At 39.4% G+C, this 27,085-nt stretch overlaps 1 protein-coding gene across 3 annotated transcripts in view; it reads left to right on the top strand.

Moving 5' to 3' along the window:
* Nucleotides 1–652: 652 nt before the first annotated feature.
* The window catches only part of LOC110957772 (growth hormone receptor-like), a 37,222-nt gene continuing 10,789 nt past the window's right edge, over nucleotides 653–27,085 (top strand). Inside the window, exons 1-4 of one of the 3 annotated variants that reach the window (XM_051943368.1) lie at nucleotides 653–859; nucleotides 18,942–19,051; nucleotides 24,100–24,244; nucleotides 25,840–26,009. In XM_051943368.1, the coding sequence (XP_051799328.1) occupies nucleotides 18,961–19,051; nucleotides 24,100–24,244; nucleotides 25,840–26,009 (406 nt within the window). In that variant the 5' untranslated portion in view covers nucleotides 653–859; nucleotides 18,942–18,960. Of the gene's footprint in view, nucleotides 860–18,270; nucleotides 19,052–22,080; nucleotides 22,683–24,099; nucleotides 24,245–25,839; nucleotides 26,010–27,085 lie in introns of those variants that run through there. The other 2 variants (XM_051943369.1, XM_051943370.1) reach the window with 2 other exon arrangements.

The following is a 27,085-nucleotide window of genomic DNA, read 5'->3' as shown; positions in this document are numbered from 1 at the left end:
TGAACACTACATCAGCTGATTGTGATCCTGCTACAGATGCACCTCTGAGGACCATGAATGTTTATAAAACTAACTGTGAATAATTCCTGCTTTTTAAAGACGTTTTTAATTTAAGTTTGAAGACATTTAAAAGTCATTTTGAGTTAAATACGATTTTGTTCAGTTGACTAACACACTAAATGTTGTGTTCCTTTGTAATGTGGAAATGACAAACTGAGGCTGAAAGCTGGTGAAATTGAATTTATTTTACTTAATGAATTTCAAGTTGTTCATGATGTTTTGTAAAAAGATAATTTCTTTAATGTGAATATTTTCAGAATGTGTTTTTTTTTGCACTAAAACAAAAGAAAAAATTGAGTTATTTATAGGTTATTATGCTGTGATTTTACTGGAGATCAAACCTGAACCGGAATGAGTTTACCTCCCTGGTGTAGGGTTTTTTTTTTAAATTAATTGATTTTCTAAATCAGAGACTTTTTCCTCACTTGCTGTACTTTGTGTCTGAATGTTTTTATTGTGGCACTGAAGGTCTCCCATAGAGGAGCTGGAGGTTCGGAGCTCCAGCTGGTGTTTGGCTCATGACGCGGATCAGGTGGAGGACAAGCGCCTTAAGGGGGAGGAGGAGGAGGGAGAGGAGGAGGAGGAGGAGGAGCAGCGGACACAAATACTCTGCTCTGCCGGTGAACGGAACATTCCCTCCGCTGAGCCCAGCAGCGGCTGCATGAGCAGCTCCAGCCGCCTCTCACGGACTTCTCCCGGACTAGCGGCTGCAGCGGTCCCGGTCCCGGTCCCGGTCCCGGTGCGACACTGCGTCAGAGGAAGAAGCGGCAGCAGGCGGCTCTCCAGGCGGTGACAGGAGGTAAGAGGATCCGTGAGTTAATCTGCAGCTCAGGTGTGTTCAGTAAGAAGAGAGATTAGAACCTGCAGGGAGGACTTCAGTTTGAGCTTTTATCAGGTTCATCATAGAAAAACTCTCTTAAAACTAAAACTTAAATGTAACACCAGCTACTTTGATCGTTTAGTCATCAGTCTGAGTCTGGAAAAAAAAGAGAATAGGCTCAGTGTAGCTTCTGTGGTTGCAGCTTCTTTTCCTGTTTCTCTAAACTGAGCATCTTTTCAGGGAGTTTTCTCTGATTCTGGGAAACATTTTCTGTCGTTTTATTCATAAAAGTTCACAGATTAATGAAGAGAATAATCCCCAGTGAGAATATCTGTGATTAATGACTCCACACAGATCCACCAACAACCAGCTCTGTTTGTCTGTTTGCTGCTGTAGTTTTGTTGTTTTCTGTCACTTTGTTCAGTCAGAAGCTGCGGGTTTTGGCTGTGAAGATAAAATATTAGATTTAAAGTCACTGTAAATACAGAAACCTGTAGCTGTGGTCAGCATTCAACTGATCTGTTGTAAAACTGCAGATTTTAATCAATCCTCGAGTCTGTATTATTTATTTACAGGATCAATGCAATCTAACATCCAATAACCCGTCAGAAAATAGAGAATAGTAGCTGTTATTATCCGCTGAAGCCCAAATAAACGTCTTTAAATGTCTCCAAATCAATTCATTAAGAAAACTGGCAGTGAAAAGAAGCAGTCTGACTTTATTAAAGAGATTAATTTTACTGTGAAGGTCAGCTGTTTATTTATTTATTTGGTCAAGAAAATATGGAGATAAATGTGATCCAGGGCATCAATATCAGTTTGTTTTACTACAAAAATGTGTGCAGAGTTTTGCTTTCAGACATCAGAATGTGAGTTTGACTAAAACACAGAATTTAGATTAAATTTACTCACAGATACATTTTCACACGTTCCTCATTCATTTTATTCTTTATGTTTTATTATATTTAACAGCAGCATGCAGAGATGATGAACTCTGTTTACCAGGGACCAGAATTTATTTATTCTGTCATTTTCTGGATCTTTTTGACAGCAGATTGACTGAAATGTGACGTAAAACACAAACATTTGATGGTTCCAGCATCAACCTCTTGCTTTTTTCTCCTTATTTAGTATCAGACCTTTGGAATCAACTGTCAGACTTAAACATGGTCAAAGGAGCGTTTAATCGGTGCTTTTAAAGGTTTCCCTGCAGGCGTTGTGCCCTCCATGTGTTTTAGCTGATAAGAACATGAGCTGTGGGCCGCTCCTCCAACATGCACATGAAGATTGTTTGACTTTAAAACGCCTGAGATGAACGCAGCAGCAGTGAAGTGAACCGTTCTGCTCTCACATCTGATTGATTTTGTCCTGCAGTTGTTTAATCCTGGACTACGATGTGCAGCACTGAGCAGACTGAGACGGTATTATTATTTATTTTTTACTGCAGACACCAAATCACATCAACAGCTTTGGAAGGAATCACATTATAAAAAGAACCAGCAAAGTTATCATAAAGAAAACTATAAAACCGTAAATATTCAACTTTTCTGACGGTCCTTGAAAAGGAAACTCAACCAAATCTGAATCTCATCAGTTCTCTAAAATAAATCATTTCCAGTAACCAGATTCTGTAAAAATGAAAAAATTCTGCACTCTTTAGCAGAACCAAGAAGCCCGCTTGGCTCGGCTACGACCGACAGAAAATCAGAGAGTTTCCACAGAGCAGAGAGGAAAATGAACCCTACTAGAACAAGACGACATGGTCATCAATATCCCCCCCCCACATGGGATGTCTATGAGTCTATAGACAAAACAGTGGTAAAGGGCCATAACTCTGTTAAATATTATCGCACAGGTCTCATTTTCGAACTTGATCAAGGTGTCCATGGTGTGAAGCTACACACTAAATTTCATAATCCTAGCTGTCATAGTTTCCGAGAAAAGCTGTCCCCTTCATCTTGGACGGACGAACGGAGGCCAAACCTATATCCTCCTTTTCCACTTCGTGGAGGCGGGGGATAATAATAAAATAAAGGCAGCACGGCGAAATATTTAGATCCTTTCTATGTGCAGAGCAGTGAAAGGCTGTGAAAATATCAATAAAGTCAAATATTCAGATCAATATGTGGAGCCACGGTTTGGAGACACCAAATGTTTTATTCACTTAAAATCACAGATTTTTTTCCTGTTTTTTAGATGTAGCGATTCTTTTACAGTGTTTGACTGTGAAATTGTGGTTTTGCTCAAAAATTCTCCTGCATTTCGGTGAAAGATCATCAGAAGTTCAGCTGCTTTTTAATGAAGCTTGGAGTAATGTCAAAGAAAATCAACAAAAAAAATGAATTTAAATGTTAGCATCCACATTTAGAATCCCTGTTTTTACTGTTAGTAATGAGTTCAGCTGTTTTTCCGTCTTTAAATCAGCTAAAATCTCGTTTTTATGCAGATGTTTGCCGTTATTCTGCCTGTTTTTACGGTTTCTGAATGCTCTCTGCTTTTTACTGTTAGTTTTTGGTGCCAGATTTTCTCTGTTTTAACTTTTTCAGTGCACTTTGATCCAATAATGATCAGATGAACAACTTAAACACGACTGAGTGGTGGAGCTGCAGCATTTTAATTTATGGCAGTAAATGCATCAGCAGGACGTGAGTCTGAAACGCTGCTGTAGAAACGTCTGGAGTCATGTTTTAATGGAGAGTTTGTGTGGATTAAACCTCCTCAGAGCTTTGTCTCGTTCACACTGCAGCAGAAACTCGCTGACCCTCACTCCTGTAGTTCTGCTTGTGTCTCATAACTTTTCATAACATTCATTTATCATCAGATCAGCTGATTCTCCTGATTCTCGTTTGCTGCACCGGAAATACTTACAGCTTTCTGTTATCTGTTAGAATCACACAGAAAAGTACTAATTTATGCATTCACTCTAAAAATACAAAGCTATAAATGAGCTCCACAGCATAAATATGCAGTTTGACATCGAGGAATCAGTTTTTATTCGATGTTCCTGTAAAATTAAAGAGTTTAAGATTTTATTGTAATTAAGTCTGTTAGGAATATTATTTTACTCAACAAATCTGTCAATAATGTCCATATTTAAAAAATGGTCGTGCATTTTATTTTATATAATGTTGGACAATTCCATCATTTAACTGAATTTAAATCGACAAAAAATGAATAATTTTCATGATTTAATTGAGAAAATATGCACGTTAAGAAGCAATAATTTCTAAATAAGTATTTAGTAATTTACAGATAATATCCCATAAAATCACAGAAAAAGTATCAATGTTTAATAATAAATAATGTGTAGTGTTTAATAATAAAATTAATAATTTATTGGTTGACTGAGAGATTCTGTCAGAAATCAGCATTTTGAATCGTTTGTTGTTGTTTCTAGCAGTAATTGGTGCAGTGAGCTGTGTAGAGTCATTCTACAGTTTGTGGTGTTTCTAAAGCTTCTGGTTACTAAATAACTGGCAGCAGAAACACAAATATTTAGCGACTAACCAGGAGTTCATCACACCTAACACATCTGTGGTGTCTTTACTGATGTTGTTCTGATGCTTTAAAGGTTTGAATCAGTCGATGTTTGATGAGGTTCAGGGTGTTGTTAATTAGTAACAGGTCAGAGTGGACATGCAGGATTATATAACAGCTCTGACTCTGTGTGGATCGAACGCTGCTGTCTCTTCACATCTCCGTGTGCTGGTGTGTGCATGCGTGTAGCGTGTTGCTCCAGGCGTTGTGTTGGGTGGATGCTCTGCTGTACCGCCGTGTGAATGGAGCTGCAGACCGTCCTCCAGAAAACTCTGATCTCTGCTGATCTGCAGACACTTGAAGCTGTGGTGACAAAGTGCAGCAGTTTGTCCGACAGAAACCTCCTCCTCCTGCATAAAACATTTAAGATCAGAAACCTCCTCCTGCTGCATAAAACATTTAAGATCAGAAACCTCCTCCTGCTGCATAAAACATTTAGGATCAGAAACCTCCTCCTCCTGCATAAAACAACATTTAGGATCAGAAACCTCCTCCTGCTGCATAAAACAACATTTAAGATCAGAAACCTCCTCCTGCTGTAAAAAAACATTTAAGATCAGAAACCTCCTCCTGCTGCATAAAAAAACATTTAAGATCAGAAACCTCCTCCTGCTGTAAAAAAACATTTAAGATCAGAAACCTCCTCCTGCTGCATAAAACAACATTTAGGATCAGAAACCTCCTCCTGCTGCATAAAAACATTTAGGATCAGAAACCTCCTCCTGCTGCATAAAAACAACATTTAAGATCAGAAACCTCCTCCTGCTGCATAAAACAACATTTAAGATCAGAAACCTCCTCCTGCTGCATAAAACAACATTTAGGATCAGAAACCTCCTCCTGCTGCATAAAAACAACATTTAAGATCAGAAACCTCCTCCTGCTGCATAAAACAACATTTAGGATCAGAAACCTCCTCCTGCTGTAAAAAAACAACATTTAGGATCAGAAACCTCCTCCTGCTGCATAAAACAACATTTAGGATCAGAAACCTCCTCCTGCTGCATAAAAACAACATTTAGGATCAGAAACCTCCTCCTGCTGCATAAAACAACATTTAGGATCAGAAACCTCCTCCTGCTGCATAAAAACATTTAGGATCAGAAACCTCCTCCTGCTGTAAAAAACATTTAAGATCAGAAACCTCCTCCTGCTGTAAAAAACATTTAAGATCAGAAACCTCCTCCTGCTGTAAAAAAACATTTAAGATCAGAAACCTCCTCCTGCTGTAAAAAAACATTTAAGATCAGAAACCTCCTCCTGCTGTAAAAAAACATTTAAGATCAGAAACCTCCTCCTGCTGTAAAAAACATTTAAGATCAGAAACCTCCTCCTGCTGTAAAAAAACAACATTTAAGATCAGAAACCTCCTCCTGCTGTAAAAAAACATTTAAGATCAGAAACCTCCTCCTGCTGTAAAAAAACATTTAAGATCAGAAACCTCCTCCTGCTGTAAAAAAACATTTAAGATCAGAAACCTCCTCCTGCTGTAAAAAACATTTAAGATCAGAAACCTCCTCCTGCTGTAAAAAACAACATTTAAGATCAGAAACCTCCTCCTGCTGCATAAAAACAACATTTAGGATCAGAAACCTCCTCCTGCTGCATAAAAACAACATTTAGGATCAGAAACCTCCTCCTGCTGCATAAAAACAACATTTAAGATCAGAAACCTCCTCCTGCTGCATAAAAACAACATTTAAGATCAGAAACCTCCTCCTGCTGCATAAAAACAACATTTAGGATCAGAAACCTCCTCCTGCTGCATAAAAACAACATTTAAGATCAGAAACCTCCTCCTGCTGCATAAAACAACATTTAAGATCAGAAACCTCCTCCTGCTGCATAAAAACAACATTTAAGATCAGAAACCTCCTCCTGCTGCATAAAACAACATTTAAGATCAGAAACCTCCTCCTGCTGCATAAAACAACATTTAGGATCAGAAACCTCCTCCTGCTGTAAAAAACAACATTTAAGATCAGAAACCTCCTCCTGCTGCATAAAAACAACATTTAAGATCAGAAACCTCCTCCTGCTGCATAAAAACAACATTTAAGATCAGAAATCTCCTTTAACTCACCAAAACTCACAAAAATAACTGTTTAAAATTGGTTTTATTCCTAATATACATTATTTTTTTTGGTGTTAAATGAAGACAGATATCTGTAAAATAATATTGTTTGCTGATTTAAATCTGTTAAAAATAATTCTATGGTCAAATGTTGTGAAAGAATCAATTTTCATAAAAATATAATTTAAGTGGACGTGTGTTTTCTGTCAGGTTAGTGTGTAAATCAATTATCAATGAATAATTTCTGTACTTTTAAAGTGATATTTTCTGTAATTTAACAAAACAACCGACAGCACATTGTTAAAAAATGAAACAGATAAAACATGTCATTTCTAAGGGGGTATTAACTCAGAGCACTTTCATTTTTTTCACCATTTTTTGTCTTAGTTTTTATTTTTTTTAAGCTCCCGTCACATTCTAACTCTCTGTGGGTTCATTTAAATTTCTTTTAGCTGTTTGTTCCCAGCAGGAGAATAAAATGGAAGCTCCACAAACTGTAGATAGAAGTTTAGTTTCCATCCTGTTCTGCTCCGTGTGAACACTGCCTGCAGTTCAACCGAAAGCTTCAGGCTTCATGGTGGAACCGAGGACAACAGAATCCTTCATTTTTTACTGAGTCTAGTCCGATTCTTTTTTCTTCTTCTGTAGAATAAAGTGATTTTTTGATTTAATGCCGTGATTTCCTGCTTAGATTTGCTGAAGTTTCTGCTTCTCAGATGAATAGTTTAAGGACTGTTGAAAATTCTGTGAAGTTTTTTTCCCATTTTTTGTTTTATTTTGCGTGTTTTTAGACTATCATTGGTTATAAACCCGTTGGCTGTGTGAGCAGCCTGTTACTTTTAATCTTTAGCTGTAATAAAGCAGCTTTGTGCCGCCGTCAGTCTGCTGGTGGAGGAATGAACTGAACATCAGGGAGAGCCGTGAACCTTTCTGCTGTTTGTGTGACTTGATTAGAGGCTTTGTTGTTAAAGGTCAGCATCGCGCCGTGATGACGACGCTGCAGCAGCTCTGCTCTTTAAATGAGCCTTATCTCTTATTTTAAATGGCTTTCTCTGTCAGGGGGAATATTTCATTTTCTCTGCAGCTGCTGACGACTTTTCTGAACGGCGTATTAATCGGCGGTTTGCAGATGAGCTTGTTTTTGGTTGCATGAGGATGATTTCTGTCTTCAAACCTGCAGTGAGCTTTCAGGTCAGTGACTTTTAAGAAGTTTTATCCCAGCATGATGTTCCAAAGACTTCCTTTGCTGTCAGGAATGTTTGCCTGAGGAATCTGAGTGTGAGAACTCCTGTGGTCTTCAGGTCGAAGCTCTCAGGTGTGTTTGGGTTCATTATCCTGCTGCAGCATGAATCACCTTCCACAAAGAACCAAACCATGTGCTGTTTCTGTCTAGTCACTGCAGCTGTGAAAAACAGGATGGAAAATGGCCAGAATGACATTATAAACCACCACAATGCAATTACAATGACCAAAACACACCAAATGACCTGAACGGGACACCAAATGACCTGAATTTTATTAAAAACCAACCACAAGGCAATGACAAGAACCAGAAACACCAAAAGCAATACAATAAAAAAAAACTAAAAAAGTTGTTTGCGAGTGAAGAAACAAAACTGTGTCCATCTGCAGGAGAAAATGGGGGAAAGTCATCAGGAATTGTTTTTCCAATCACGAAAGGTTGTTGCTAGAGGTACGGACCCGTACCCGTAGCCTGTGGACTACGGATACGGCACTTGCCATTTGTCAATCAGATACGCGAGATCTGGTCATGTGACTCCCGGTAGACGCTAGCGGTACGGACCCGTAGCATCGGTACTACAGGTACGGACCCTAAACCTGACCCTAACACTAACCCTAACCTTAACCTTTGCTTACCTTTCAACAGTTTGCAGTGGTTAGCAGCTTCTTGACTCGCGAGACTCGCGAACGGGTCCGTATCTGTCTGGCAAATGGAAAGTGCCGTATCCGTAGCCTGTGGCTACGGATACGGGTCCGTATTTGTAGACACTGAGTCATTCCATCTCATTTCAACAAATCTGAGGAAATTTTGTTGCATGACCTCCTCTGATCATCTCCAAACTTTTTTTTTAACTATCCCAACATAAGAATAGATTACTTGCAAAGTTTTAACATCATATGATTGCTATTTGCTAAGTTATAAAATATTTAAATCCCTATTTTTCCACTCGGAAATTGATATGTTAGGTAGAAAGGCTTGATTTAGGAAGATAATACTGGGAACTGACTGATGATATAGACTTACAAGTGATCTGAAGGGTTCAAACACCTTAACAATAGAGCAGGAAAAAAAATTTTGGAATGAATATACCCATTTCTCTGTGGTACAGGGCAATTTAAAAATTTGGCGAAAATGGCATTTTTCAAGAATTTAGGCATTTTTTTCACAAATTTTAATAAGTAACAAGGTTCATATGTTATAAAAATCTCAAAGTACCTTAAAAGTTCTCTCTAACCTAAAAATATCCAAGAGCTAGCTAGTCTCCTTAGACCTCAAAACGATGCCTATTTATGAAACAGACTGAAAAACACCATACATATATTGGCACAGAAACCAATGTGGGACATGGAGTAGAAACATGAAACTTTGTCTGTATAACAATAAACATCCGAATAATTGATATCTGAAGTATCAACATTGTTTCTTGAATCCTTCATGGCCAATTTAACCAAGAAATGCACTATGTTTTATAGGCGTTTTTTTTAGGAATTCTAACTAATATATTGCAGTTAAAATGAGTTATATTGCCTTAGGTCCCATGTAAAACATGTAATTTGTCCCCAACTTATCACACCACTATTTCTGTCCTTTGAACTGCTTGAATTTCTCTGAAATCAGGCCATCATCTGCACCAGATATGTGGTACTGTCCACCACGGCGTGTTGAAGGAGCAGTGATTGGACAGAGGATGTGGGCTGTAGGCACCCACACTACGTCATCCTTTCTAGGCCATGTGAACTTCTTGCTGGGACCTTTTGGGTGCATGAATTTCACTTGCAAATCTTCAAATTCAGCTGATAAGTCAAATACGATACCGAGGCTGTCCTGAGAATGCAGTCTGGGAGTGATGCCATTTCTTCTTATTCAGTTACTGTATGAAAGAAAAAACAATGTCTATATAATAATTAACTTCAGATATGCCCTTTGTAACTTATACTACGATGCTGATGCTTCAGATTCATCTTTCATCTTTAGTTGGTCATGTAAATGGTTCCTAAAAACAAAAACGAGGATCAAAATGTATAGTAAATTGATTCAGCAGTTGCTCATCTTTGGCACAAGAAACAAATATGAAAGTAAGTTCACACATACTTCACACATACTAGTTCCTCCAAAAAAAATTTGAACCGCGTACCATGTATCCCACATGCACTTTTTAATGCCTAAAGTTAGGCTATTTTGGGTCTACACCTGAGTTCAACAGCCTATAAATCAATAAATAAGCTTTATTTTAATGTTTTAAAACTTTTACCTTATGCAACTTTCATTAGTAAAGAAGAAAATTCATTCTTTCAATGTCTTTTCACAAGAATAAGTCCTAAAATAGAGGCATGAAAAACCCAAAATAAAGTCGCCCATGAAATAATAAGGATATTTTGGGAAATTCCACAGTCCAGTATTTTTTTATTTTCATTCATTTCTATACTTTTCTCACCAGAAGGGTAAAAGTTTTGGAAGGGGAAAAAATTCTGACCATGTAAAAGGAGTATAAATTGCTTTTTTTAGTAGTTTAAAACCCTAAAATCATAGGCGAGGATTAAGTTTGGACTGACTATGGGTATTAGATTAGATCATTACTGCTTATACTGTATGTTTATAACCATAATACTTTGCATTTGTTCATAAAATTACCCAAATAAAGCCCAAAAAAAATTTTGGGAGGATCTGAGAAAGTGGTGCAACAAGCATTTGTTGAATTGACATGGAATGACTCCACTACCATCATGAAAGGTGTAATGATGTGTAGGTGTCAGGATCCAAAATGACCATCATAGTAGTCAAAACGCCTACAAGATGATGAGAATGACCCAAAAGACACTCAGAATGTAAAAATCAAGATGCAAAATGACCATAATGATGGTAAAAACGCCTACAGGATGATGAAAACGACCCAAAAGACACGATACAAAATGACTATATGAACTGTAAAACGCCTACAAGATGATAAAAAACAAAAAAGACTCAAAATGTCCAAATCAAGTTCCAAAATGACCATAATAACGGTAAAAACAACTACAAGATGATAAAAACAACCCAAAAGACACTCAAAATGTCCAAAACAATCCACAAGATCCAGAAAGACACAAACAAAGAAGCAAAATGACCACAGATGCAGTTAAAACCAGACGCGAAGCGACCAAATAATGTTGGACAGGACGACCAAACAATGAATGAATATAAACTGACAGATAATTAACTACAACCAGGCGTAAACTAACTGTGACATCACCCGTTGGTTTCAACGCCGAGAAAATGAAGCCCGGATTTTGCTACTTCCTGGTCGCCGTTTTGGATTTTTTGGAGCCAGTGATGTAAAAAGCGTCAAACAGACTGGACCGGAGAGCAACTAGGGGCAGGATTGGCTGAGGACTCTCTTATCCCCCCCACATTTTACCGCAGAGGCTTCTGTTGCTGTCTATCAAGTATAGCCACGCCCCCTGGCTCCGCCAACTTTAACGATTTATTTAAAATTCAGTATTGATTTATTTTAAGATCGGCCACCTGATCTCTCATTTTGACAATGAAAACTAACGGGAAAAAAATCCTGAGCTGTAGAACATCAGTCTATCAAACTTTATTTTCTCCAAAAATGAATTGGGGTCTATGGAGAAAAAGCTTTTTGGAGCCAACCCTAGCGGACGGCGTGATATTGCAAGTTTTTGACACTTCCAGGTTGGCTTCAATTCTGGAGCCAGATGCTACGTCCATCTTTATATACAGTCTATGACTACAACACGATGAACTGAATGATTAATTTTAGATTTCTGCTTTACATCCTCCTCAGGTTAATTCCACTCCAGAATAAGACCAATCAAGAGACCACAGTGAATAAAAACAGGCAGCTCTTCACACCTCCTCCAGTTTTTAGCAGCTGCAGCCGGAGGGAATCTCTGCTTTCACTGTCCACTTTCTCACCGCTGGAGACCTGCTGGTGCAAACAAGAGAAATTACTTTAGAGGCTGACTCACAGCTCGTCGCACGTCTGCAGGATTTGAACCAGAAGTACACAAAACTGCCACAAAGACACAAAAAATTATACACAAAATGACGACAGAGTGAAACAGTGACACATCATGGCAGGAGAGAGAGACAAAACAACCACAAAGAGACAGAAAATGGCAAGAAAGACACAAAATGACAAGAAATACACACAAAATGAGCACAAAATGACAAGAAAGACATGCAAAACGACCATAAAATGACAAGAAAGACACGCAAAATGAGCACAAAATGACAAGAAAGACACGCAAAATGACCATAAAATGACAAGACAGACGCAAAATGACCATAAAATGACAAGAAAGACACGCAAAATGACCACAAAATGACAAGACAGACACGCAAAATGACCATAAAATGACAACACAGACGCAAAATGACCACAAAATGACAAGAAAGACACGCAAAATGACCACAAAATGACAAGAAAGACGCAAAATGAGCACATAATGACAAGAAAGACGCAAAAAGAGCACAAAATGACAAGAAAGACGCACAAAATGAGCACAAAATGACAAGAAATACCCACAAAATGACCATGAAATGACAAGAAAGACACAAAATGACCATAAAATGACAAGAAAGACGCAAAATGACCATAAAATGACAAGAAAGACACGCAAAATGAGCACAAAATGACAAGAAATACACACAAAATGAGCACAAAATGACAAGAAATACACACAAAATGAGCACAAAATGACAAGAAAGACGCAAAATGAGCACAAAATGACAAGAAATACACACAAAATGAGCACAAAATGACAAGAAAGACGCAAAATGACCACAAAATGACAAGAAATACACGCAAAATGAGCACAAAATGACAAGAAATACACACAAAATGAGCACAAAATGACAAGAAAGACGCAAAATGAGCACAAAATGACAAGAAATACACACAAAATGAGCACAAAATGACAAGAAATACACACAAAATGAGCACAAAATGACAAGAAAGACGCAAAATGAGCACAAAATGACAAGAAATACACACAAAATGAGCACAAAATGACAAGAAAGACGCAAAATGACCATAAAATGACAAGAAAGACGCAAAATGAGCACAAAATGACAAGAAATACACACAAAATGAGCACAAAATGACAAGAAATACACACAAAATGAGCACAAAATGACAAGAAATACGCAAAATGACCACAAAATGACAAGAAAGACGCAAAATGAGCACAAAATGACAAGAAATACACACAAAATGACCACAAAATGACAAGAAATACGCAAAATGACCACAAAATGACAAGAAAGACGCAAAATGACAACAAAATGACAAGAAAGACGCAAAATGAGCACAAAATGACAAGAAAGACGCAAAATGAGCACAAAATGACAAGAAAGACGCACAAAATGAGCACAAAATGACAAGAAATACCCACAAAATGACCATAAAATGACAAGAAAGACGCAAAATGAGCACAAAATGACAAGAAATACACACAAAATGACAACAAAATGACAAGAAATACACACAAAATGACAACAAAATGACAAGAAATACACACAAAATGAGCACAAAATGACAAGAAAGACGCAAAATGAGCACAAAATGACAAGAAATACACACAAAATGAGCACAAAATGACAAGAAATACGCAAAATGAGCACAAAATGACAAGAAAGATGCAAAATGACCACAAAATGACAAGAAAGACGCACAATGAGCACAAAATGACAAGAAATACACACAAAATGAGCACAAAATGACAAGAAATACACACAAAATGAGCACAAAATGACAAGAAAGACGCAAAATGACAAGAAAGACACGCAAAATTACCACAAAGAGACAGAAAATGATCACAAAATGAAATAAAATGACACAAAATAACAAGAAGAACACACAAATTATAAGAAATAGACAAAATAACTACAAACAGATGCAAAATGACACATTATGACTACAAGGTGATACAAATTTACTACAAAAGCACAGAACACTGCCACAAAGATGAACAAAATGATACAAAATGACCACAAAGAGACACAAAATGACCATAGCAGTGAGACACAAAACTAGCACGAACAGCTGCTCTCTTTTGTTGATAATTTGTTCAGAACTCACATTGAACTTGGAGGATTACATAAATTGTTAAATTGCGTGTCTATTTAAAGAATGTTTGAAATCTTTATTCTTTTGTCCATTTTAAGACAATAACAGCAGGTTACTGTTTGATAGCTGGATTCTTCTAACCTCTAAACACATTTAGAGATGCTGAGATCTCAGGAAACATTTATCTCCTGACAGATTAGAACCACCTGATAAATAATCATGTTGCTTATCACAGATGGAGGACTTTGACTTGTTCTTGTGATAAAAAGCAGCATTAATGACCTAAACCTCCATCAGGTGTGGGAGTGTTTTCACCACGTGCTCCGTGGATTCACAGCACAGCCGTTAGAAATCACGTTTAAACGGCTTAAACCGGCTGCATGTTATCTGAGGTAACACAGCTTCAGACGACGTTTCTGCGTTTGTGGAGCATGACTGAACATTCCTGGGTTTATGTTGGTTCAGTCAGGTCACACATTACGACAGAAAAACACCATTCAGGGTCACATGTCGGGGCTTTTCCCTCCAGCTGAACATCGTCTTGTGTAACGAGAAGCTCAGAGGGCGTGGTAACCATGACGAAGACGACGCTGATGCTCTTTTTTTTAAGGTGTCACTGCTGATGACGATGAGGCATCGACGTCACGGCCGCTGTGTGAAGTTTCTTAACTAAGAGACCCACAGTTACCTCAAAAACACACAAAACAATCACAAAGAGACACAAATGACCAAGAAACTGACATGGAAACACCACAAAGACACACAATATGACCACTGTTGGACACAAATGTTCACAAAATGACCCAAAAAAAGACCCAAAACGACCACAGATGCAAACTGACACAAAAACTACCACAGAAACGCACAAAATGACCACACAGCAACACAAAATGATACAAAGCAACCACAAAGTGAAACAATATGACACAAAGTGACAAGAAATTGATGCAAAATGACTGCAAAGAGACACAAAACGACCACACACAATGACCACAAAAAGACACACAATCACCTAAAAGAGGCAAAACATTACCACAAACACAAAATGACACAGAAACATCCACAAAGTTAAACAACATGACACAAAATGGCAAGAAATTGTTGCAAAATAACCTGCAAAGAGACACAAAATGGTACAAAACAGCCAGGTAGGAAAAAAAGACATTGACAAAGTTAAACTAAATGACAAGAAATGGATGCAAAATAACTACAATAAGACATAAAATGATCAGAAAATAACAGAGCAGCAGCCACAGCATCAGCCCGTCCACACAACAAGCAATAGATACAAAATAACAAAAAATGCTCACAAAAACACAGAAAATGTTTTGAAACACACAAGTAGTAAAAAAAAATCAACAAATTCAAACAAAATGACAGGAAATCGACGCAAAATGAGCAGAAAATTGGACACAAAATGACAGGAAGTAAGCAGAAAGCCCACAGCTGGATTTGTTCAGATCTGAAAGCTTGTAAATCAGACAGGAGGTGATTGTTCAGTGACTGACACAGAGGGTGAACATGGGGTGTGATATCTGATGTGAAGCATGAAGCTGTCAAAGCAGCAGCGAGTGTTTGTGCAGGTCAGAGGTTTTAGTGCCGGTCATCTAGTGTCCTGTGGGGTAAACTGAGTCTGCAGATTAAGCCTGGCTGTAATCCTCCTCCTGAAAGATCAAGGCGGGGATTATTCGCTGTGATTGTTGTCCTCACGCTCCAGGATGGAGCTGCTGCTGTTTGCATGCCGTCCTTCCCTTCATCAGAGACTTGAAAGCCCCTAAGCCTTCTAAGACTTCATCACTTCTCTCCACGTCAGTCTTTTGCATAAGACGACTGATATATTTTTCCTGTTTTCTCCAGATGTGTCATGGCTGCTGTTGGTGGCCCTGGTTGACTCTCAGACAGCTGTTAGTGAAGGCAGAGAAACTGAGATACAGAAAGATATGAGCAGGACGAGGTCAGAGAGGACAAAGGAAGGAATTAAACGACGAATGACGTCTACAGAAAGATGCAAAACAACCAGAGAGGCACAAAATGACCACTGAGTGAAACAAAGTTGAGAGAAAGTGACAGAAAATGAGCAGAAAGTGACCATCGACACAAAATGACCTGAAGAGATGCAAAAGTTCCACAAAAAGACACAAAATGACCAAAAAGAGATGCAAAGCAACATCAGAGAGACACAATTACTGCAAAATGACCACAAAGATGCAGAATGCATATAAAGTGATCAACCCCCCACAAAGAAACACAAAACTGTACATAAAAACCAAAATACAAAACAACCAGAAAAGTAAATTGACCACAAATTAAACAAAATGTCCAAAAGAGACACAAAATATCCAAAAAGAGACGCAAAACAAACCTGAAAGAGATGCAAAATGTCCTCAAAAAGACACAAACGGCCACCATGTGACACACAGTGATCAAAAATAGATGCAAAACAGCATCACAGAGACACACTATTATGGCAAAATTACACAAAATGTCCACAAAGAGACATGAAAATAACAGAGAAAGTTGCAAAATGACCACAAGGAGACACAAAGTTGCCTGAAAGAGATGCAAAATGTGTATAAGTGATGTCAAAAAAACACAAAACTGTACAGAGAAAAACAAAATAAAAACAACCAGAGAAACAAAAAGAGACAAAACATGGCAGAAAAAGTTGCAAAATTTCCACAAAATGTCCACTCTGGGACACATGACAGCAGACGTAAACAGCATTAAACATGAGGATAAGGCTCTGCTACATAATATCATTCACATAACTCAGGTTCCCTTCAGCTCTGGACCAGCAGCAAAGCGGATCAATTTAAACCGTCTGAGCCTAAGAATAACTGAAGCCAGCGTACAGTAGCTGCAGAGATTACAGAAGACTTCAGCACTGACGGGGTCTGTTTCTGTTTCGGGTCTGTTTCGGGTCCAGGTCTGTTTCGGGTCCAGGTCTGTTTCTGTTTCGGGTCTGTTTCGGGTCCAGGTCTGTTTCGGGTCCAGGTCTATTTCGGGTCCTGGTCTGTTTCGGGTCCTGGTCTGTTTCGGGTCCAGGTCTGTTTCGGGTCCAGGTCTGTTTCGGGTCCAGGTCTATTTCGGGTCCTGGTCTGTTTCGGGTCCTGGTCTGTTTCGGGTCCAGGTCTGTTTCGGGTCCAGGTCTGTTTCGGGTCCAGGTCTGTTTCGGGTCCAGGTCTATTTCGGGTCCTGGTCTGTTTCGGGTCCTGGTCTGTTTCGGGTCCTGGTCTGTTTCGGGTCCAGGTCTATTTCGGGTCCTGGTCTGTTTCGGGTCCAGGTCTGTTTCGGGTCCAGGTCTATTTCGGGTCCTGGTCTGTTTCGGGTCCTGGTCTGTTTCGGGTCCAGGTCTATTTCGGGTCCTGGTCTGTTTCGGGTCCAGGTCTGTTTCGGGTCCAGGTCTATTTCGGGTCCTGGTCTGTTTCTGTTTCGGGTCCAGGTCTGTTTCGGGTCCAGGTCTATTTCGGGTCCTGGTCTGTTTCGGGTCCTGGTCTGTTTCGGGTCCAGGTCTATTTCGGGTCCTGGTCTGTTTCGGGTCCAGGTCTGTTTCGGGTCCAGGTCTATTTCGGGTCCTGGTCTGTTTCTGTTTCGGGTCTGTTTCGGGTCCAGGTCTGTTTCGGGTCCAGGTCTATTTCGGGTCCTGGTCTGTTTCGGGTCCTGGTCTGTTTCAGGTCCAGGTCTTTTTCAGGTCCTGGTCTGTGGGTCAACATGGTGCCAGCATGAACACACATCAGTCCAACATCAAGAACGTGGCGAATCCATTCATCTTGCCTTCGTTTTGTCTTCAGTTAAACTGAAGAATCCCCAAACAGCGGAGGTCTTCAGCATCTTGTCTTGTGTTTATGCAACGAAGTGAAGCGTGACGTCAGAGTCTGCAGCAACCCGGACATTCAGGTGGTGGTAAGAAACACGAATGGATGAGCCGAGATGAACCGAACACGACGGGATGAGCCGATGTGGGCCGAAGGCGGAGGGAAGACAGTAACACTGCATATTCTTTCCGCCCGGTAACGTCCGACCGGGGGGAAGGGGCGAATATTTGGATACCGAAATTAATATCCGGATACCGCCATAGTAAACAAATATTCGGATATTTGGGTCTAGCCCTATCAGCAACATTATTCAAAAACAGACCAACGGATCTGGATGAAATTTTCATTGAAGCTCAGAAATGACTCAAGGACCAAGTGATCAGATTCTGGCAGTGATGCAGCTTTTAGTCTGGATCCACAGATTGCTTAAAGATTTCTGTATCGTTGCCAGATAGCAGCACGGCGTCACTGTAACCATGACAACCAGTGAACACTACATCAGCTGATTGTGATCCTACTACAAATCCACCTCTGAGGACTTATCAGGACTTATCCATCAGAAATGATCCAAGGAACAACTGGTTAAACTGTGGGGGGTTTCTGAGTCGCCCGCTACATGTTTAGGTCACATGATCTGGTATCCGTACATAACATACACATGCAGAACACACGCCTGTACTCAGAGCAGGTCATTGTGTTTGTGGGTACATCTATATTAAATGGACACATTCTATGTTGCTGTTTTTGATCAATAACTAATAAATAAATGCTGCATTTCTGACATGTGGGGGGATGAGCAGCCTTGGAGGAGGACTGAGCTCTGAGTGTTTTTCTAGTTTAGTTCTGTCTTCACTTTCATGTGCGGCTAACGGGGACGGTTGAATGAAATTAGTCTAATTTTAATTCTGACATCTGTGGCTTTCCGTATCAGTGGGTCTTTTCCTTTTTTCCACTGTGATTTTATTGTTGTGTTCATTTATATCCAGATATTTTTGTACTTCTGCTGCACTACTGTAGGACCTTTGTGGGATGAAGCTGCAGAAATAAAACCTAAGTGAGGTTTTCTGTTTTGATTAAAGTGTAATTTTGTGGAATGCGTGCGCTCATTATCTGATGAGGCGGTGGCGTCACTGGTTTGAAGCGAGGCAGCGGGGGGGTTCAGGCCTTGTGATGAGTCTCATGACTGGAGGAGCTGCAGGAAAGCTCAGTGTACAGTCTGTCTGATGGAAACCAGACTGCCTCACAGTGAGGAGGTCTGCTGGGTTCTCCTCCACCCTGAGCTCATGTTTGTTTGTTTGTTTGCTTGTTTGTTGTGTGGACAGGCTGACAGACGGCGGCAGGATGCTGTGGCTGCTGCTCTGTTTGCTTCCTCTGGTCGCCTGCAGCAGGACGGTCGCTCAGGATGCTGTTCACAAAGAAAAACAGCATGACGGTGAGTTTATCCCGCTGTTCTGTTTTATGTACAGTTTTACTGTCCTCTGAGCCTAAAGCAGGCGGGTTTGTATGTGTTCCTGTCTCATTCTGTTCTCACTGTGGGCTCTTTTTCTCTGCATCTCTGTGGAAACAGAACAGCCATGAGACTCAGAAAAGTCTGGACACAGTTAGAATGACATCGATCATAATAAAGGAGCAAAACGGTTTAAAAAGCTCTCTGGATTTTTGTCAGCTCTCTGCTGGTCACTCATGGTTTTACAGCTGTGATGAGGAGAGCAGACCTTTTAGTTTTTTATGGAATCTTGTTAGACAAAACCATTTATTTCTCTTTAAGTGAGTGTTAGACCCGGCTGTCTAGGGTAGCCGGACCAAAACAAATGATTTGAAACGACGCTAACTTCAGGATTTTTATGGTTAACAAGAAGTCCAAAAATGAGGGTTTTTAAAAGCAAACGAGTGCTGCTGAATCCAAAGAAACAAATCTAGCAGAGAGCCGCTGATGCTGCTAAATACAGAACTGGAAGAAAATAAAAGACAAGAATTAAAACGAGGAAAAAACTCTAAAACCAAAATCCACAGCAGCAGCAGCACCGCTAACTAAAAACTACCCACTGACTCTCTGACTTTATGTAATGAAGTTATTTAGATGAATTTAACGACTTTAAGCTCAGATTTTTAATTTTCCAGTAGATGAGTAGTTCAAGTCCTGTGAGAAAGTTAGAAATCTCACAGTTGTGTCTGTTTTGGTTCAACAAACTACAGATATTTAACATTTTTAATTAGTTCTGTACTCGTCTCTGCTCTGAGGAAACACTGCCTGCAGTTCAGCTGAAAACTCTGAAGTTCTGTCAGTGACTGTTGATCACCAGTGATTTCACATACATCCTGTTTAATGAAGCAGTTATCCTGTATATGCGTATATGCTGCTAGTTTCTTTGTGATAAAGCTGCTGGTTAGGGTATTATGTAAAGCAGGATGAGTAGAAGAGCTCTTTGTGTCGTTAATGTGATGATTGGATTAGTCTGTCAGCAGCAGAACGGATCCTGTGAGCTTCAGAGAAAAGCGGCTGGACTTCTGCTTTAGGTTCTTGAAGATGTTTCATGTCTGATCCGCGGATCCGTTCTGTTTTCAGTTCAGTCAGAGAAGAAGAAACGTCTTTGAGAACCTGAAACAGACGTTTAGTTTCTGTCACTGAAGCTCTGAAGGTTCTGATGATCTACAGTCAGTAAAACTATTAACTAGTCAGTACAGTCTGGTGAAGAGAAACTAACAGGTTGGACTGTTTACTGAAATGATGCTTAATATTTTATGTGATTTATGTCTTTTGAAGGCAGAAATTCAGATGAGTCACTGTTTTCTCTCTTCTCTGCTTCAGCGCTCTGAGCAGCAGTCGGTGGTTGTGAGTTTGTGGTTTACAAAGTCAGTTTTTGCTCATTGCTTTGCGTTTTATTGATTTTTATTGAGATAATTCCTGTGTTTGGACATTCAGACTACACTTGTTGTGACTCCAGCAGTGCTTTAAAACTCAGTAAAAGTTCTCGATGATACGATGATGTTCTGGACGTCAGGACCATCCGAGACTGAAAACAGATAAAGGAAACTCACAGATCAGAGATTCAGCTCCGTTATATCTGTGCTCTGCCTGACTTCTGTTTTCTAACTTCGACGTCTCTCTGACGTAAAACTGAGGTTCAGTTTGTGTTTGACAGGCAAGATCCAACTGATACAGCTGATTTCACGCTTTAATCTGTGTTCTGAGCCAATAATAATCCAGCATTAATTATCCTTTAGGAGGATATATGATGCACAATTAAATGTACCGTGGCAAAACACAGCATTAGCAAATGACCACTAATGAGAACTAATGTCTGTGTGACACTCATGGCTTTTAATTTTGGAGCTGTGGTCCCTCATATGCATATAAATAGATATTTGTAGATGTTTACTGCTAGCATCTATATGTGTTATCATTAAACTGGTGGAAAACTGTACATCCAGCCCTAAAAAACCATGAAAATGAAGGCTAGTGTCTGTAAAATCTTGATTTTTAGCTGATTTAAATGCAGTAAAACATTGTAGTTATGTTACGGTCACACATTGTAAAGGAACAAATTACTATTTATTGTTTTCATTAATAGTAGTTTTACACATTAGTAGTTTTTAATGTGGAGATTTTTCACATTTTGTTTTAAATAATCCTTTTTCCCTCTGATTTTACTCTTTATTATCTGTCAATTTGTAAAATGACAGCAAATCTATTATTTAACATTTTTCAGTTCTTAATAAACATTTTTTCCTTCAAATAATGACAAATATCCCTAAAATAATGACATTTTAACTGATTTAAATACAGTACAGCATTACAGTTTTATGGTCACGTTTATAAAAACACAGACTTTTAATGTCGTCATTATTTACAGTTTTAACACGTTTTTTTCTTTGTTTTTTGCTTTCTCTTGTGATTTTGCTTTTTATTTTCTGTAATTTAACGAAACAGGAAATTATATAAAGTAACAGTAAAAATATTTTTTGAGCATTTTTTGTTATTTTTAAATTTTTTAAAAACATGCCTGTTTTTCTTCTGAATAATGGCAAGATTTATTTTTTTGCTGATTTAATGTTTGTTTCTGATTTAGTAGTTATTTTTAATTTAATAAAATGGAGAAAAAATCTGTGAAATAAAAGTAAATTGTTGAGTTACAAAATGTGAATTTTTACAGTGAGCATTTTAAGGAAAAATCTAGATTTTATTTTATTTATCGACACATTAAAGACTAAAACCTGACTAAAAACCAAACACGTTTGGTCAAAAAGCATCAGATGTTAAAGTCCTGTCCTGTTTGGGTTTATATCCTTTAGATAAATATATTTTCACAGGAGATGATTCCATCTTCAGCTGCTTTTAGTTTCTAACCAGATGATCTAAAAGAAAACACAGCATTAGTCTGGATCAAAACTTCTGATTGGTTTTGTTCTGTCAGGGGGCCGTGTGCTGCAGAGAAACAGATTAGTTTGGTTTCTCCCCTAGATGTTCTACTGTCATTCTCAGAGGTTTGGTTTCTCCACTAGATGTTCTACTGTCATTCTCAGAGGTTTGGTTTCTCCACTAGATGTTCTGCTGTCATCTTCAGAGGTTTGGTTTCTCCACTAGATGTTCTACTGTCATTCTCAGAGGTTTGGTTTCTCCACTAGATGTTCTACTGTCATTCTCAGAGGTTTGGTTTCTCCACTAGATGTTCTGCTGTCATCTTCAGAGGTTTGGTTTCTCCACTAGATGTTCTACTGTCATTCTCAGAGGTTTGGTTTCTCCACTAGATGTTCTACTGTCATTCTCAGAGGTTTGGTTTCTCCACTAGATGTTCTGCTGTCGTCTTCAGAGGTTTGGTTTCTCCACTAGATGTTCTACTGTCGTCTTCAGAAGTTTGGTTTCTCCACTCGATGTTCTGCTGTCGTCTTCAGAGGTTTGGTTTCTCCACTAGATGTTCTGCTGTTAGCTTCAGAGGTTTGGTTTCTCCACTCGATGTTCTGCTGTCGTCTTCAGAGGTTTGGTTTTTCCACTCGATGTTCTGCTGTCGTCTTCAGAGGTTTGGTTTTTCCACTCGATGTTCTGCTGTCATCTTCACATTGAGGTCAGTGAACCTCAGCATTGAGTGTTTAAAAATAAATCCAGCAGCAGCAGCAGCTTTGTCTGACGATTTATTTCCGCTCAGACGGACGTGACGGCAGCTCGTCGATACCTCAGCAGGGAGGAGAACTCCACAACTGAGCTGCTTTCATGTCCAAGTCTCACCTGGTTCCTCTTAGATCATCTTTTATATCATCAAGCAGTTTTACACCATAACGCTCTGCTGTGGGCTTTTAGTGAGATCTTAATTTTATTAACATGTTGAACTGAAGTTTATTTGGTTTGTGAGGATGGAAATGACTCTTTTCTGACCTCTGCAATCTTCTTCTCCTTCTTTTTCTTCGCCTTTTTCTCTTTCTTCTTCTTCTTCTTCTTCTTCTTCTTCTGTGTTTTCTGCATAAAATCCTAGATGGTTCAGTTCCAGAAACCTGTGGCTGAATGTATTTTGTAGATAAACTGATCTGGAAGTTGTAATATGGAAATGATAAACTGAAGCATGATATTATTTTTCTTAAGAAATTTCCATTTGTTGATGATGTTTTGCTAAAAGATAGTTCAGTAACTGTGAACATTTTCAGATTGTACTTTTTCGCGCTAAAACACAGGAAACGTGGAGTTATTTGTTGGTTATTGTTCTGTGGTTTTGCTGGTCATTTCAGATCAAACTGGCCTGTATCAGGCCCCAGAACTACGATGAATTTGACCCCCTGATACAGAAGAAGTAAAATCTGTATAATATTTACTTTCCCTATTAATAAGCGCCTTGATGTGGTTGGATCCCGGTTAATTCCTGCTGAAATGAGCAGCAGGGTTTCACTGTGTGATCTGCAGCAGCTCTGAATCTGCAGCCGTCTTGGCGCTCAGCGAGGCTTCTTTCCTGTTTCTGAGAAGTGGGAGTTGTTGATGCAGCGACCCTGCAGGGCGCTCGCTGAGCTCCTTACAGCAAACACAAGGCCTTTGTTTCCTGCTGCTTCAAACATTCCCTCCTGGATTACTGCTGCTCTCCTGCTGCTCCGAGAGGGCACGATGGGGTCTCCAGGTTTACGACTGTATTATTCCAGGGCAGCGCTGCCTCAGGATGAGCAAACATTATCTGTAGCTCATGTTTTAATTATACATTATAAAGGGACAGATTACATCAGTGGATTCTTCCTTTTGCTCCCTTTCATTCAGAAGTTTGGGAACTTTTGTTTTTATGTTGCATTGAATTGTTTTTTTTTCTTTTGTCAGTGAATGAAATAAAAAAACAAACAAACAAACTTATGTTTGTTTATCAGAACAGCTGCTGATTAACTTCCAGCTGATTAATTAATGTTGCATCTCCAGTTCAATCCCCTCCCCGTTCATCACCTGTTTGCTTCTGAAGTCACACCTGTAGCCGTCGCCATGGTGCCGCTCACTCAGCTTTGTCCTTTTCACAGAAGAGGCGGTTGCTACGACGACGAGGAGGCCTCACATCTACTACTGCCGCTCGCCCAACATGGAGGACTTCACCTGCTGGTGGCATCCGCTGGACGGACAGACGGACGGAGAGGACGTCGCCTACATCCTCACCTACTCCAAAGAGTACGAACAGCACGGTTCTAGTTCCAGCAGTTCTAGTTCTAATGGTTCTAGTTCTAACACGGTTCTAGTTCTAATGATTGTAGTTCTAGCAGTTCTACTTCCAACAGTTCTAGTTCTAATAGTTCTGGTTCTAACAGTTCTAATGGTTCTAGTTCTAGCAGTTCTAATTCTAACAGTTCTAGTTCTAACGGTTCTGGTTCTAACACGGTTCTAACAGTTCTAGTTCTAATGGTTCTGGTTCAAACAGTTCTAGTTCTAACACGGTTCTAACTGTTCTTCTGCAGGGAACACATCTCTGAATCCACAGTGAACCAGAAAGCACTCAGAGTTCAGAGGATTGATTGAATGTTTTCCTTTTATCCAGACATTAAACAGATTAAAATACATTAAATTCTTCCATCAGGATCTAAAAACACCAAACCAGAGTTTGTGCTGCAGCTGTAGTCTGACCTCAGGAAACCCTGAAGGTTCTGGTCGTTTAAACCCCGTTTGATTTCTCATGTTGGACTTCAGCTTTTAAGACGTCGATATGTGAGAGCTGCTCTGAAATCCTGAACGACCTCACGTGGCCTCGGTCGGTCGGCAGTCTGCCCAGAGGACAGAACGCTGCCAGGAACCAGGACAGATTGGATTGTGTCTTTGACCCCAAATGGCATCGATCGCTGCTCGGTTCTCCTACTGCCGTTTGTTTGTTTGTGGAGAACAAAAGTAACTGAGGAATTATCTCATTAAAATAAGACCAGAGCCGCTGGGAGTCCAGGACCAGCTCAACTGACTGTTTTCAGGAAAAACAGTTGAAATAAATATTAAGAGAACCGAGTATCTGTCATGTTAATTAGATCAGAGAAATGGCACAAAGCTGTCGCCTTCCCACCATCTAACAGTTAATGTTTCAGTAGATGTTATCTGGACACGACTGTGGAGTCGTTTTTTAAACTAAAGGCGACTCTTAAAAGCCTTTATTTGCTGTTAATATGTTTTATGCTGCTGTCGTCCCATCTGAAGCTGCAGTGATCAATGATCAATGATCAATACTGTCTGATGTGACAAATGAGGTTTTAAATGAGCTGCATTTCCACCCAAACCTAAACCTTCTTCATGGAATGCTCCACTAACTCCAGACTCCACTGGTTTGGACTTGGCTTCAGACTGCTGGTTCTTGGCGTTTTAAACTAGTTTTGGACTTCATTATGGATATAGATTTGGGCCAGCTGTACACGAGGTTTGGACCTCATTTTGAACATGTTTTTGACCGTTTTTGAACTGATTTTAAAAACATTGACTGACTCTGGCTGATGTTTGGACTCGTTGTTCTGCTGCTGGTTGAATCAGGAGCCTCTGTGATGGATGAAACTCCAAACATCTGAAGTCCTGACACGGTTTCCATCATGGAACCGAGTCTGGCCCCAGATTCAAGTTAAAGTCAAACACCTGAGAGACCAAACCACAGATACATGAGCAAACAGGAGAACACAAAGTGAAAACAGAAAGTGTTTTTAGTCAGGTTAGATGTCTGATGTGGATTCAGTGATGTCCTCTAACAAAGGAACTCATTGAGGATGAATAACTTCATCTGTTGTTGGCTTTGTTTGCAGTAAGGGGTCCAGACATGAATGTCCAGACTACGTAAGCGCCGGCGCCAACAGCTGCCACTTCGACAGCAGGCACACGTCTATCTGGACCATCTACTGCATGAACGTCACCGCCGTCACCGCCCGACGGAACTACACCTCCCAGGAGCACTGCCTGGACGTGGCAGAGATCGGTACGGACACGAGTTGTCTCAGAATCATTTATCACCTTCACCAGACTCAGAACAGCTCCTGTATGCTCGTCACTTCTTTAGGAGAACGTGTAAAAACTGATACTAGGGATGGGAAACATTCTGTTTTTGTGATTGTTTATTCCAGCAGTAGCAATAGCAGACAACAAATAAATACAGAAGAAGGAAACGGGGTGAGGTGGTGGTGGTGAAAAGGCATCTTGATGCTCAGCCAAGCGGCCCAACGGCCTGCGGTGCTCCAGAGACCTGCAGTCAGAGCAGCAGGTGTCTCCTCACGCAGTCGAGTGGAAAATAAATAATGTGCAAATGTGAAATGCCTTCAGGACTCACCGGCTTTAATTTGTTCTGCTCCTGGAGAGACGATAAGGTCGCATGGAGGTTTAACTCTTCCAGCGTTAAAAGGGAGAAAGATTGGAGCTAATTCCATTTTCAATTAACAGCCAGGAAAGGATGTTTTATTGTAAATGTCTACAGAACTTTAAATATCAGAATACCCTGATGATCAGTGAATGAGCAAACAAATAACTTTCCTTCCACTTCCCTGTTATCTGGACATTCACACTGTAGAATACCAAAGAAAAACATAAAAAACTGTAGATATCTGTCAGCAAGGGTAAGTTAAAATATAATAATGTAAAAACATTGACTATATCTGTAAAATAATATGTATTTATTTAGCTAATTTAAATTTGGTGAAGTGGAGCTTTGCACTCACACATTGTTAAATATATATTTAGTGTTTTATTGTGGACATTATTTAAAGTTTTGGCTTTTTTCCCTGTTAATTAATAGATAATATTTGCGATTTACTAGATTTATTCATTTATAAATTAACTAAACGGGGAAAACCAAAAACACCTTCCTAATCATAAATATAGCACATTTTTCTTTAAGTGACTACAAATTTCAATAATATTTTTGCTCATTTAAATACAGTGAAAATAGTTTCATTTTGCATTCAGAACACATAGCTGTTTATAAAAATAAAATAATTTTTTCTTTGGACACGATTTACCATTCTGACCTGTTTTTTATGTTTCACAAATAAATAAATATTT

Source organism: Acanthochromis polyacanthus, chromosome 22 (assembly GCF_021347895.1).
Source record: "Acanthochromis polyacanthus isolate Apoly-LR-REF ecotype Palm Island chromosome 22, KAUST_Apoly_ChrSc, whole genome shotgun sequence".
NCBI classification, from domain to species: Eukaryota; Metazoa; Chordata; class Actinopteri; family Pomacentridae; genus Acanthochromis; species Acanthochromis polyacanthus.
This window is presented reverse-complemented; position numbering and strand designations above follow the sequence as displayed.